The sequence below is a fragment of the Acartia tonsa genome, chromosome 2, assembly GCF_053477335.1.
Source record: "Acartia tonsa isolate MP-2025a chromosome 2, ASM5347733v1, whole genome shotgun sequence".
Taxonomy (NCBI): Eukaryota; Metazoa; Arthropoda; class Copepoda; order Calanoida; family Acartiidae; genus Acartia; species Acartia tonsa.
This window is the reverse complement of record NC_137261.1, coordinates 23,323,894-23,338,587: the sequence shown is the minus strand read 5'-3', so window position 1 is coordinate 23,338,587 and position 14,694 is coordinate 23,323,894. Positions and strand designations below refer to the sequence as shown.

The 14,694-nt window shown below is 33.5% G+C and overlaps 2 protein-coding genes across 2 annotated transcripts; one reads left to right on the top strand and one right to left on the bottom strand.

Annotated features, from left to right (window-relative positions):
* Positions 1-726: 726 nt before the first annotated feature.
* Positions 727-13,098, top strand: LOC145306855 (uncharacterized). The gene is made up of 18 exons (XM_080149180.1): positions 727-884; positions 1,502-1,656; positions 1,754-1,979; positions 2,258-2,422; positions 3,639-3,737; positions 4,088-4,169; positions 4,350-4,431; positions 4,611-4,716; positions 5,092-5,211; positions 5,556-5,695; positions 5,974-6,070; positions 6,218-6,264; positions 10,703-10,810; positions 11,011-11,107; positions 11,389-11,559; positions 11,904-11,999; positions 12,246-12,376; positions 12,831-13,098. The coding sequence occupies exons 1-17, from the start codon at positions 840-842 to the stop codon at positions 12,345-12,347; spliced, it is 1,938 nt and encodes a 645-aa protein (XP_080005306.1). The 5' UTR covers positions 727-839; the 3' UTR covers positions 12,348-12,376; positions 12,831-13,098.
* A 565-nt stretch (positions 13,099-13,663) lies between these two features.
* LOC145312755 (histone H4) lies at positions 13,664-14,021 on the bottom strand. Its single transcript, XM_080152000.1, has one exon. The coding sequence runs from the start codon at positions 14,007-14,009 to the stop codon at positions 13,698-13,700; it is 312 nt and encodes a 103-aa protein (XP_080008126.1). The 5' UTR covers positions 14,010-14,021; the 3' UTR covers positions 13,664-13,697.
* Between the last annotated feature and the right edge of the window lie 673 nt (positions 14,022-14,694).

Here is a 14,694-nt window from a genome sequence, read left to right as displayed (position 1 = left end):
AAAACATTTACAAATATGCGCTTAATCATAAATAAAGCAATTTTAATATTTAAAATTTTCAAGAAAAAAACTTGTCCAAATAGAATAGTCCTATGTTACCTGCCTGATTTGGCCTTACTGTTCCTCTCTCTCCCCTCCCATCCTCAAACAAATATCCAACCTTCATCATCCCAATAAGACCAGAATTTGATATAATTTGCCTTGAAAAATGAACAAGACCATAATATTTGTAAATTTTGGTCTAATAGTAGAATTTTAACAGTTTGTCCCAAAAACATCACAAAGCTTTGAAGAAATTCAAAAATTATTTTTGCTAGTTCTAAAATTATTTCAGTCGATTTCTTTGATTTATCATACTCTAAATTTGTTTTGTTTTGTGTTTGTTTTCTTGGCATTCTTTAAATTGTTTTGTGCTTCGCTACTTATCATTCTTGATTGTTTACTGTCTGACCTATTTTTAAATTTTAAATCATATTTTTAATTTTTAATCATATTTTGAGCAAACCCCACTAATTAATGAAATGCACTGACCCGTGGACCCATTTCCGGGCAAATTTTGAAGCCTCCACCTCTACTAACAAAAAAAGTTTTATGTGTATGTGCTACGTTTTATGCCAATAGTCTAGGGTTTGTGCAATTGTAAATAAAGTTCTGAGAACCAAATCTAAAAATCCTTATTCCAATAGGGCTTTAAAATCTAAGACGACATTTAAAGCGAGAATGCCGCGGCTTACTGTCAATATGTAAACAAACAAAAATATCCACAAAAACAAACAACTTTGCACATATAAAATGAACTTACATTTTTAATTTTTTTCTTAATTATACCTTAACTAACCATGGAAGATCGACAAGGATATGAGAATCTTTATGATTTTTCACAGGTAAATTATGTAAAAAGCAGGGAGGGAATGGACACGAAAACTAAAATTAATTTTGACTAAATTATCTTTTTCGTTAAGTTTCTAAAACTTTGGATACTTTTATAGGATATTGATAAGTTATTTCCAAAACTAGTGGCATCTAAACTTTTCAACCAATAATTTTTATCTACAGAACTGAGTTATATTTAGTATTATAACATAAGTAATTATATCAATATAACATGTAGTTCCATTGGCCTATCGATCCCATAAAATCCTCTACGTTAAAAGGCTAGTAGGTACATTTTAAGCGTGGCTGTCTGTCCCAATTTTATTTGGTAAATGTTTTCAGATTTTCAACGTTTTTTTTATACAGATTATTGAAGTATTAGAAAATAATTTCCAGTTAAAGCCCAAAATTTGGAAATTGACCAGGGAAATAATTTTGAGACGTTCTCTTTGTCGTTATTGTTTACTAAAGGACAGTTATATTTTTTCATTTTATAAATGCATCAGTTTAATTGAAACTAATCTTGCTTTATTAATGGAAGAGATTTTCATAAAGGAAAAATAGTAATTATTTTTATTACTAATATTCAAATAAACCATATGTAAAAAAATAAAAATTCATTTTCCAGGTTTATGCCGAAGAGCAAGTCAAGCTAGACTTCCATCCACTCTCCAGTCATGATCAGTACTTTCGCTGTGTGCAGGACAAATATGCTGGATACTCAAACCTGCAACCTCAACTTACACACAATGCAGCTCTTACTGTTCATAGGGATAATTTTGGGTAAGTTTTCTTCTCCGAAATGATTACAACTTTGAGAAGTTAATGTCTAAATTAGTAATTTGGTTCCTTGTAGATTATCTATACTCTTAAATTACAGGTGCCACTATTCAAGTCAAATACCCTCCTTACATGCTGGTATGCCACCACCTCCCACAATGCCTCCACCACCAACCCCCGGTATGCCCCCAGTACCCACACCAAGTATGCCTCCGCCCCCGGCAAGAAGTCCAGGGTTCTATCCTTTTCCCAATATTCACCAGACCAGTGGAGTTGTCAGCCACAGCATGGATTCTGGTTCAGATCTTCTAGTCGGTCACCATCAGGTTTTTTGGAATGATATATTTCTTAAAGTGTGATGGGACAATGACTCTTAAAATGATATGCATATCTTTCTTGTTCCAAAATTCACCTGTAATTGAGAAAATAATTTGCACTTAAGAATTGTACGGAAAGATGCTTTTGAATCTTTGTGTTATTTAGTCATCTATCTTTTTTATAACATTTTATCTAAAGAAAAAATAAAATGAATAATTTTCTTAATATGATTTCCATAAGAAAAAAATCTAATAACATTATTGCAACAAATTCCTTTTTTTTTCAGTTGCATCACAGCCAGACAGCTGTTGGCTCGGCACCAGTCTTACCACAGCAGCAACAACCCTCACAGCATTGTTGTGCTAAGTGTGGTCTGGACCTTCATACTAAAGCTGATCTACAGAAGCATTATTTTGATATCCATGGACTGACCAGAGTTTACTGCCACCAGGAATCATTTTCAAATGTTTTTTACTCAAAATATATTTTAATAGTCCAAATATAGTTAACAAGAAAGACAACATCTATAAGTAGCAAGGAATTCAATGTCATGATGAATCCTTATACTAAAGTAACAGGATGTCTGTGTGTCTGTCTGTGTGTACCGAAGGATCTCGCTAACCGCTAAACCGATCAGGTTCTCCTTAACAGGGTAGATTCTCATATGTCCTGGGAAGGTTTTTAACTATTTTGGGGGAGGGTACTACCACCCTCCCAAGAAAAATGACAAAAAATTGAAATTTTAAAAAAATTATGGGAGACTTCAACGTCAAATAAAGAGGTATCGTACGTAAAAAATTATCGTAGAAACTTTAACAAACAAAAACATTTAAAGTGCCACTAGAGGCCTCTAGGGGCGTAGCCGCTAGTAACAGAAAAAGTAGATTATACAGGAGATTTAATAAGTTATATAATGAGAGGGAGAAAAGAAAGAAAATAAGGTGATAATGAATAGAAAACCAATAAAGCATTGTATAGATGTCTCTTGTTGCATGACTGAAAGACCAACTAAAAGTAAAAATTGTATACTTGATGCTCATTTCTGTAGGACATCTTCACCAAAAAAAATCAGCTATCTTTCTTAGATTAATAGATATAGTAACGTTTCATCAAAAATGTTTCAGAAAAGCGGACATTTCTAATTATAAGTAGCTTCGTTATTGAAAACTAACTTGCATTTTATTTATTGCATGGCTTAAATCATTTTAATTTACTTTTATTATCTGTTCAAAACTTTTTTCGGCGTTATCCGCCTAGAAATTTTTTTTTCAATTTTGTACCCCTCCCCCCCCCTCCCCCCCCTCCGACTACCAACGAACAACTATTTTAGGTTAGGTTAGGTTTTAGGCTAGGGAGCCGAGCGCTGCGGCTAGGCAGGCAAGGGGGCCGAGCGCCGCGGCTTGGCAGGCAAGGGGGCCGAGCGCTGCGGCTAGGCAGGCTAGGGAGCCGAGCGCTGCGGCCAGAGTTCATAGTTCGCTGTCGGGGGGGGGGGGGGGGGGGGTACTCAAATTAATTTTTCAATGTTGAAAAAAAAATTCTAAGTTGATAATACCCTTTTTTCAATAGGTACCTAGACAGTTTTTAAAAATATTTTAAATGGTTACTTTATTTTTACTGATCTACCTATTTCTTTTTAACATTATAGATATTCGATCCATGATTGTTAGTGTGACTTTGTAACCAACTCTTACAATAATCTTGTTTACCATGAGAAAGTTGTCCATGTGATGCATCACTCCTCTTCATCTACCTCTCATCAACAAATGGTAAATTAATAGCAATCATCTAAAGGGATATTTGAAGAGATTTTAAGTAGAAAATAAATATGTTTATTCAATTTAGTTAAGGAGAAAATTCTTGAATAATATTAAGTGCTTTCCAACTTAAAGTATTAAATCTAAACTTTTTGATTCGTTCATCTCTCCATATTAAATGAATGATGTTACAAATATTCACAGAAGAAATATACCAACACCTTATTATTCATTTTATACTACATTTTAAATTTATTATTTAGGTCCAAACTATTTTGTTAAATAAGTAGGTATTATCTTTTTTTCGCTTCTATATTTATTAGGTATATCATTGTTGGGACTATAAACTCATATATTATTAGCACCATCTACACCAACAGCTGCACCAAGAACTTCAACACCATCATCCACTTGCACTTGGTCTAGGCATTCATACTCATACAGGTGAAAGTGACAAAATTTATATTTTTTAATAAGATGCAACAAATAAGATTAAGCAATTTTATTCAACTTGAAATTTGCGAAAAATGGTAGGTAAAGTATTTTCTTCAGTAGAAACCGGATGAAGGTATGAATAGTAGAAAAAAGTAATTTAGTTTGGCTAAAAAAAATTGTTTATTCAAGGGTCTGGAAGTGGATTAATGAGTGGAACTAGTCATCATTTGTTAGGCTCTGAAGATCATAGTCATCAAAACCAACTTCAAAGGCAGGGTTGTCAACTAAATTTCTTTGTTATTTTTGTTTTTGTATAGGATAAATCCCAAGTGCCAATTGCTCACTGTTTACGAGATGATAGCATTGTTAAAACCCTCCTTAAAGTTAAAACCATGTCAAAATTCATATTGGTTCAATTAAGTTGATTTTACAATCACGACGCGACTATAGGAACACACCCAACCTGTCCCCTGATCTAGAAGGAGACCTGGAGCTTGATGTTGCCACTCACCAGGACGAAGGTCTTGAGCTGGACGTAGCTACTCATCAGGATGAGGTAAAGTTTTTTAAAGAAACTACAATTTAAGAGCATTAGCCAAACTGTGTTTTCTCTGAAACTTATAAAAACGTAATAGGATTTATTAATGGTTAATATTGAATTTCCAAAGTCCAAGATAATAATATCTTCTTTTATATCAAAGTAAAAATAAATATCCAGTAGATTACTTGTGTTGTTATATACTTACATGAAATGACAGTTATTTTATTTTATATCAAAAGGCGATTTCAATATCCACTAGGTATACTTTTTTTTATCCTAAGGCGTAAGTAAAATTTCTGAATGTATTTTTATTAGAGGAGTAATTAAAAAAATAAATATATTTTACAGATTTTACTTCTTGAAAATAAATAATGACTTTTGTATTTACAGGAACAAGGAAATGCCAAAGAGAAAGAGAACGTTATTGGACCCTTTGACTGTGATCTTTGTACATACACAACTAACATTAGAAAAAATCTTCAAAATCATATCATACAAACTCATAGTCAGGTAAGATTTATTTATTAGCAACGGCCTAAATTTCTGACTAAACCATAGAATAGAAGGATAAATTTCCACTCCAAAAAAACACTGAAAGCAATTAGTCTTATGTTTGATTTAATCCCTTTCAATTTGCTAAAATATTCTATGATATGTATGTAGTAAGGTTTATTTGTCTGTCAATTAAGATCACTCTAACCACTAAACTGACTGATGTCTCCATTTTAAGAAAGGAGCTGTCCCTGCAAGGATTTAGGCTATTTTTCTACCCCATCCTCTTCCTTTGAATAAATAGCCCCTAAATATCAACTAAAAGCTAGTGTTTTTTTTCAATTCAAAGTAATTTTGTTTAGACTCGTCACGATTGCAAGGAGTGTGATTTCAAAGCTGCCTCCAAAGGTTCTCTGAACAAACACATGGATAGTAAACACAGTGGTAACCAGTTCACTTGTACTGATTGTGACTACGTCACAAATTCTAAGCAGTCATTAAAGTAAGCATAATTTAACAGTTTGTTTATAAAAATGTTTACTTTGTGTTTAAATCGGTGGCGTGCAGAGGGTTTTGCCACCCTCCAACAACCCCCTTCTGCACGACTCTGGTTTATACTTTAAATCATTACATTTTATTAATAAATATTTTAAAATTTTGTCAGAAAACAATTTAGAAATCGATTTAGAATTACTTGGATATGTTTTTACAGTAGGAGGGGAGTGGGTGGAGCAAAGGGAGTGTATGGTATATAATTAAAGTAATAATATTATATTTAAGGCTTCATACCCGAAGTAAACACCTGGGTGTTCGATATCCCTGTCCTCACTGTGATTACAAAGCAACCAGCGCCAGCTACATTAAAGTTCATATTCAGGAAAACATACATATTAAATATAGTAAATCTAGATAGCTGCTCAGTAAATTTATCAATTTGGATGGTTTTAAGCCGTTTTACTGGCCTAGATGTTAGGTGCGCAACCGCTAGTAGATAAAAAATAACTAAATGTATGTTTTGACTTAGTCTGTTCATGACAAGCTGAAACATCCATGTGATCAATGTGATTTCAGGTTGGTTACAATTTTGTATCAGCTTCCATCACTGACTGACTCACTTACTACTGACCGACTCAGAAGCAGCAAATAGTGTCTAATAAAAATGATATGCCAGTATACATTGTAAGTGGTCATTGGTAAAATATATAATGGCCTATTATTGGTTTATTTGTATTGTATTACGTAATTTTTATATGCACTATTTGCTGCTTCACTGATTGACTTCTTTAAACAGAAAAAGGGGGGGGGGGGGGGGCGTAATGACATAAGCTCTTAAACCGTGAGCAAAATGGTCTAAATATTGAGCTAGACCCTTCAAACTTGGTATATAAGCCTAGTCCTATAGGTATTACATCTAAATGGCAAAAAAATCCAAAAATTTTTATTTTTAGGTTAGGTTAGGTAAGAAAAACCCTGCGGAAATGGGGTTTTTAGGCTTTTTTTTTGTCTAATTTGATGTGGAAACTTGACTTAAATTGTTTTTTCTTAGGGTTTTAACTTAAATACACTGTATCTATTCATATGGACATTATTTAAGATGATTCAGCAAGTCGGGGACCGACCCCAGGGGGCTAGGTGGGTGGCCCGCAGGGGTTAAGTTCATTTTTTCCTAATATATTTGTTGTGATACATCAAATTATAGGTTTTTTAGGTCAAGGAACTCAAATTAAGAGCTAAAATAAGCATTAGACTAATCTGAAGCTAGCCCCAGCGGGCTAGGTTGGTGGCCCGCAGGGGTTAAGTGCATTTTTTCTAATATATATCTTGTTATTTATCAAACTATAGGTTTTTTATGTCAAGAAACTCAAATTCTGAGCGAAAATTAGCATTAGACTGACCTGAAGCTAACCCCCCGGGCTAGGTTGGTTTTCTGCAGGGCTTAAGAGCATTTACCTAACCTAACCTAACCTAGAAACTTACTTATATTTTTACAGGTTTTTTTTCTTGAATAAACTGTGTCTATTAATGAAGACTTTATTTAAGATGATCCAGCAAGTCGGGGACCGACCCCAGCGGGCTAGATGGGTGGCCCGCAGGGGTTAAGTGCATTTTCCCCAATATATATATGATGTGATACATCAAATGATATGTTTTTTAGGTCAATAAACTCAAATTCAGAGCTAAAATAAGCATTAGAATAATCTGAAGCTAACCCCAGCGGGCTAGCTGGGTTGCCCACAGGGCTTAAGTGCATTTTACCTAAGCTAACCTAGAAACTTACATTTATTATTTTTTTTAGGTTTTTTTTCTAGAATAAACTGTCCATTCATGAGGACCTTATTTCAGATGAGTCAACAAGTCGAAGACTATATATATGTTTTGATAAATCCAATTCAAATTCAGAGCTGAAATAAGCATTAGACTAATCTGAAGCTAACCCCAGCGGGCTAGAAAGGTAGCCCACAGGGCTTAAGTGCATTTTACCTAACCTAACCTAGAAACTTACATTTAATTTTTTTTTTAGGTTTTTTTTTCAAATAAACTGTCCATTCATGAGGACCTTATTCCAGATGATCCAGCAAGTCGAAGACCGACCCCAGCGGGCTAGGTGGGTGTCCCTCAGGGGTTAAATGCATTTTTTTTAAAAAGTATGTGTTGTCATACATCCAACTATAGGTTTTTAAGGTCAAGAAACTCAAATTTACAGCTAATAAAAGCATCAGACTAATCTGAAGCTAGCTCCAGCGGGCTAGGTGAGTTGCCTGAAAGTCGTAAAAGTATATTACCTAACCTATCCTAGAACCTTACTTTTCTGGAATTAACTGTGTCTATTTATTAGAACATTATTTAAGATTTAAGACCCCAGCAGGCTAGGTGCGTGGCCCGCAGGGGTTGAGTGCATTTTTAGTTGTCATACATAAAAATAGAGGTTTTTTAGGTCCAGAAATTCAAAGGGGTAGTTTCACGAAATGCATTTGAACTTAATTTAGTGAACTGCATATTTTTTCCTGGTTAATTGGTTAAACTACATTTATATGGCATATATTTGAAAGAATTTCAATTTTGATAGTACAATGTTAGCGGTGGAAGAATTTAATATGCTAATAGGATACAATTTTTTAATTTAATGTATACCACATACCACGAAAAAACTAGCATCAGGTTGCTATTGTGTTTTTTTTTAGCTCCAAATTGACTTTAAAAACCTATAATTTGAAAATTTACCCCTGCAGGCCACCCACCTAATCCGCGGGGGTTAGCCTTAGGTCAGTCTAATGCTTAAAATAGCTCTGAATTTGAGTTTCTTGACATAAAAAACCTATAATTTGATGTATGACAACACATACTTCAGAAAAAATGCACTTCACCCCTGTGAGCCACCCACCTAGCCCGCTGGGGTCGGTCCCCAACTTGCTGGATTATCTAAAATAATGTCCTCATTAATAGACACAGTTTATTCAAGGAAAAAACCAAAAAGAATAAGTAAGGTTTTAGGTTAGGTTAGGTAAAATGCACATAAGCCCTGTGGAAAATCTACCTAGTCCGCAGGGGTTAGCTTCAGGTAAGTCTTATGCCAATTTTAGCTCTGAATTTGAGTTTCTTGACCTTAAAAACCTTTATTTTGATATATAACAAGATCTATATTGGAAATAATGCATTTAACCCCTGCGGGCCACCAACCTAGCCCGCTGGGGCTAGTTTCAGATTAGTCTTATGCTAATTCTAGCTCTGAATTTGAGTTAACTGACCTAAAAAACTTATAATTTGATGTATCGCAACATATATATTGGGAAAAATGCACTTAACCCCTGCGGGCCACCCACCTAGCCCGCTGGGGTCGGTCCTTGACTTGCTGGATCATCTTAAATAAAGTCCCCATTAATAGACACAGTTTATTCAAGAAAAAAACCTGTGAAAATATAAGAAAGTTTCTAGGTTAGGTTAGGTAAATGCTCTTAAGCCCTGCAGAAAACCAACCTAGCCCAGGGGGGGGGGGGGTTAGCTTCAGGTCAGTCTAATACTAATTTTAGCTCAGAATTTGAGTTTCTTGACCTAAAAAACCTTTAGTTTGATATATAACAAGATATATATTAGAAAAAATGCACTTAACCCCTGCGGGCCACCAACCTAGCCCGCTGGGGCTAGCTTCAGATTAGTCTAATGCTTATTTTAGCTCTGAATTTGAGTTCCTTGACCTAAAAAACCTATAATTTGATGTATCACAACAAATATATTGGGAAAAATGAACTTAACCCCTGCGGGCAACCCACCTAGCCCCCTGGGGTCGGTTCCCGACTTGCTGAATCATCTTAAATAATGTCCATATGAATAGATACAGTGTATTTAAGTTAAAACCCTAAGAAAAAAAAAATTAAGGCAAGTTTCCACATCAAAATAGACCAAAAAAAGCCTAAAAACCCCATTTCCGCAGGGTTTTTCTTACCTAACCTAACCTAAAAATAAAAAATTTTGGATTTTTTTGCCATTTAGATGTAATACCTATAGGACTAAGCTTATATACCAAGTTTGAAGGGTCTAGCTCAATATTTAGACCATTTTGCTCACGGTTTAAGAGCTTATGTCATTACGCCCCCCCCCTTGTATACCGCTTTCAGGATATATCATATGCTATTGAAGTGCCCATATGAATATGAATATGCTAATACATTATTTTAGTGTATACGTGAAATAAACAAACATCCCCTTCTTTCCTACTTTAATCTTTTTATATTCTTCAAATTCTGGGAGGGAGAGGACAAAGAAAATTAAATCTGTATATAACCCCTATTTCTCTCTCTTTCTATATCTCTCTTCTCCTTTATCTATTTACTAGCGACGTCGCCCCGAGCCTCTAGGGGCTTTGCCCTATGATTTAAAAAAAAATTAAGGCGAAATTCGTAAAAGGAACAGAGAAATCTTAAGCAAATTCTTTTTAAAAAATGGGGGTGAAATTTTTTTGTTTTTTTTTTTTGGGGGGGGGGGGTGGGGTTGTCCCACCCCCTTAAGAAAATAGCTTAAAACCACCACAGGACCAATAGGTATATACCCTGAAGAGTAGAATCCGATCGGTTCAGTGGTTACCGAGATCTTAAGGGACAGAAGGACAGACAGACGGACGGACAGACAGACATCGTTCTACTTTGTATAATAGATAATAATTATGTTATTCATTCAACAATACAACTTCGAGTCTTTGACCGTTTACGTTCTTGTTACCACTTATATCGACTATGCCCCTGTCATTGTTCGAGCACGTTACTATAGTAGATCAATACCCAAAGAACATAAATTATTCTCGTAGCAAAATGTTAATTATTGAAAAAAATGTATTATTTTATAGCTGATTTTTGAGCGACCTTGCCTTATCTCATTCAAATCCTACTATGTTGATATTAATATGCGATATCGAACTGTATTACTTTAGATTTGTGAAGCAAAGAGATTGTCATTATCACCTAGATTCTTAACTCAAAATTAACAACGGCATAAACATCATATTGTTTACATTTAGGGGTTCATCACAGAGTACCTTGATGTCACACATAGCTTCCATACACAATAATACAAGATTTCCATGCAAACAATGTCATCATACTGCAAGCACGGCAGCTGCTTTAAGGTAATGATTATTTTCTTACACATAGGAGGATAACAAGCAAGTTTCAAGCAGACGATAATTTTAGATATTATTCCAGTTATATAGACTCTCAATATCTGATTATATATATAATGTAGGTATATATGTATTGTAAATGCATGCCGTTTTAAATTTAAATTCCGCGACTATTTAATAAAAAAAAAACACACTTTTTATTCTAGAATACATGAGAGAGTAGAACATGAAGGAGTAAGGTACCCCTGCCCACACTGTGATTATAAATCTAAAAACAGTAGCTACCTAAGAAAACATATCCAGGTAAAAAGTTTTACTCAGTTAATCTTTCCCCAGCATAAATTAAATAAACATAATTGATCAAAAAGTTTTATAAGCTAACATATTAACTTTATATCCTAATATATAATAGTTTTTTATCTATAGTTTAAAAATTCACTACTAAACTACTGAACAGATTGAGATTTTAATTTTAATTTTTAGCTTCACATGGTTCCTTTGATGGTTTTACGCTATCTAAATTCAATTGAACGAAAAAACATAATTCATTAGTTAAGCTAATCATATTTTAAAATTTATTTTAGTCAAAGCATGAAGGGTTGAAGCACCCATGTGATTCCTGTGACTTCCAGGGGTCCAGTGCTGTTTCACTGAACAGACATGTCGAGGCTTTCCACAGTGGCCTCCAGTTCAAGTGTAGGGAGTGTAACTATGTTACAAATACTCTGCAGAGCCTTAGAATACATAGGAAAAAGGTATTTGGAATTTTTAGCACCCAAACTAAGCTATTATATTACATAGTATGTTTGTACGTTCAACCTACCGTCCTTTTTAAAATTTAAAATTAAAACCATTGATTACATGATATCAAATAATCTCTTTACACATATTAATTCAATAAAAACACCTTTCAAATTTTTATCTGTCCCTAATAAAATAATCATTATTTTGTTAGGTTATATTTTTAGAAAAATCTTCTAACATTAGTTTTTAACTAGGTACCTATGCATTTTATTTAATTTTGGAGTTGAATTTTGAAAAGGAGTAAAAAAAGAATAACGTAATTTCTCGATTGACTGAATATTGAATATATATTTAGGATCATTTGGGTGTGAGATATCCATGTGAAGAATGTGATTATAAAGCAATTAGCAAGTCATATCTGAAAGTTCACATCGAAAGTGTTCATAAAAAGGTAAACAATTTAAATGATATCCTTATGATAAGATGTTTGTTTGTTTGTCATGTTGGAAGGGCGACGCAAATTTCCGATATCAGATTTCTTGATTTAAGAAAAATGTATCTTTATATTATACTTAGCGAATTAAATAATCTTGCAAGCATCGCTTTTTTCTTATAGATAAAAATAGTTAATCAAATAGCGAAAACTGTGATAAAAACTGTTGTCACTCATCCAACATATACGCATTAAACTATTTAGGTAAAGCACAAATGTGATTTATGCGACAAGCTTTGTTCTTCTCGAAGTTCTCTGACTGCACACAAAAGAAATGTCCACCAGGAAAACAAGGAGAAAACTTAAAAACATGCAATTTAGAGAATGAACTCGAGGTAAATTTTATATATTTTTAGTTTCTCAGCCTATATATAATTAGACTGTAATTGTTAATCCTTCGATCACTACGTCAAAATCATTCAACTAAAAAAAACTATTTCTTCTGATAGTTATTAATGAATAGTGTTGGTTTTTAGTTTTGCTTTAGTTTAATAACAACATTCTTCACGTAGAGAATAATTTAAGTTATTTTTAGTAGACTTTGATGTTCAATTACATTAAGTAGTACTATTTATTGTTTTCACGTTAAGATCTCACTAATTTTAGCTATCGGAAGTTTTTAGATTCATATTTTGAATATGTCTTTAGTTGATTGAGGGCTATTTTATTTGCAAACTCCTTCACTCCTTTAATTCAGTGCCCCTAGATATTAGGGTTGCAGCTACAAGTAATTAATGTAGCACTAATATTCTGTATTAAACAAATGACGTACTTACATATTATTTTTAGATTTATTAGCCAAATAGAGAAGAACGAATATGTGTATGAAAGAATACCAAAGAACTACATATAATCTACAAAGAAAAGTTAGATGGTGGAAATAAAAGATATGTATAACATTTGGGATCATTATAATTTACAGTCGAATGATGTCCCTTCTATTTAGAATTGTCTACAATTAATTCTGTTAAAACAGCTTTAAGATTGTTACCTGTCCAGTATTAATATGAAATGTATCAAATAGTTTTATTTATAAATAAATTTGCATCATCAGTTATATTTCAACTTTGTTTATCATTAATTTCACCTCTTCACCTAGTACTGTGTGATATTAGAAATATAAATACAATCATATGTTTAATTTATATCTTAAAAATCAAACTCTAAAATCATTAATTCTTGAAGCAGGATGTAAATGTGTAAGTCTAAACAAAGTTTTTCAAATTGCTTAAATAGAATATACTGTTTAAGGACACACTTAAAGATCTGTTTATTGAGATGTCTTATTTATGTACCTGGAAAATGTATGATTATTTTTTTTAACTTAAATACGTAACCGCTGCTGTTTCTAAGGATACACTTTTCTAGTCACAGATACATTTTAATCTATAGTTTTAGAGATCTTTAAAAACATATGCATACATACATTTGAAAGTAAAAAACTGTCCATTCTTGCTTAATAAGGTCAAATGTTTTTTTAAAATATTTTGTAGTATAAAATTTATTTTTGAATCTGTCTCTTTCCATAATAGGATTAACTGAGTTGGTTGATGGAATTAACATATTTGATGGTAACAAATCTCATATTGAATTATATGGTTGGTTCTATAAAGAACCGTTCATTTCCAGTTAGCAGATCAGTTATGCAGTGAGAATTTAACCTCCGAATCCATACAGAGTACGGCCTTGCCTCTTCAGGGCATATACAACATCCATAGCGGTGACAGTCTTCCTCTTGGCGTGTTCAGTGTAGGTGACAGCATCTCTGATAACATTCTCCAGGAAAACCTTAAGAACACCACGGGTCTCCTCGTAGATAAGACCAGAGATACGCTTGACACCACCACGACGAGCTAAACGCCTGATAGCGGGCTTTGTAATGCCCTGGATATTATCTCTCAGCACCTTCCTGTGCCTCTTGGCACCTCCTTTGCCGAGTCCCTTGCCACCTTTGCCTCTGCCGGTCATCTTGATAGTTGAAATTAAAAAATGAATCTAGTTTGATGAACATAATGATGCTATACTTATACCCAACTCATACGAATCCCTCGACCTCCTATTGGATGCACGTCTCGTCGATCCAGTACAATCAGTGCGTATAAGTAGTGGGGCTTCTCCACGGTAGGGTATATTAGTAAAACGGGGAAGAGAGGGAGGAGTAATGTCAGCTTGTATGTTAATAATTTATCGGGAACAAAGAAGTTTGGAGGCAAATTCACAAATCAAAACATTAGGTTTCTTAACTTCAAAATATACATTTATCTAAAGCTATTGTTATAAGATATTTTCAAAGATAATATATCTATATCATGATTTTCTAAACTTTTTAAAAGCAAAGTTTGTTTTATAATTAGGGTCTGTCCATCCGTATGTCCGCAACAGATAGCTAATTTAGGCGCTTTAGACTTTTCCTATCGATTTCAAACTTTTGCAGTTTTGTTTTTTATAACCTTTTTTGAATAATAAAATTATCCCGTTGATCTGTTTCCTAGAATAATGATTCTTGGGACAACATAGAACAAAATTATAGGCTAAGTTTAAAAATGTAATTATGTCTTTAAACAGTATATTGTATTTAATCAGTTTTGCAACAAATTCACATACAATGTTGACTACACTTCACATTTATATTCTGCTTAAAGGAAGCCTGCAA

Coding starts and splice junctions, on each gene's coding strand:
- LOC145306855 (XM_080149180.1), top strand. CDS start 840: ATGGAAGATCGACAAGGATATGAGAATCTTTATGATTTTTCACAG. Junction 5,212..5,555: donor TCATACAAACTCATAGTCAG/GTAAGATTTATT, acceptor AATTTTGTTTAG/ACTCGTCACGATTGCAAGGA. Junction 6,265..10,702: donor TGTGATCAATGTGATTTCAG/GTTGGTTACAAT, acceptor GTTTACATTTAG/GGGTTCATCACAGAGTACCT.
- LOC145312755 (XM_080152000.1), bottom strand. CDS start 14,009: ATGACCGGCAGAGGCAAAGGTGGCAAGGGACTCGGCAAAGGAGGTGCC.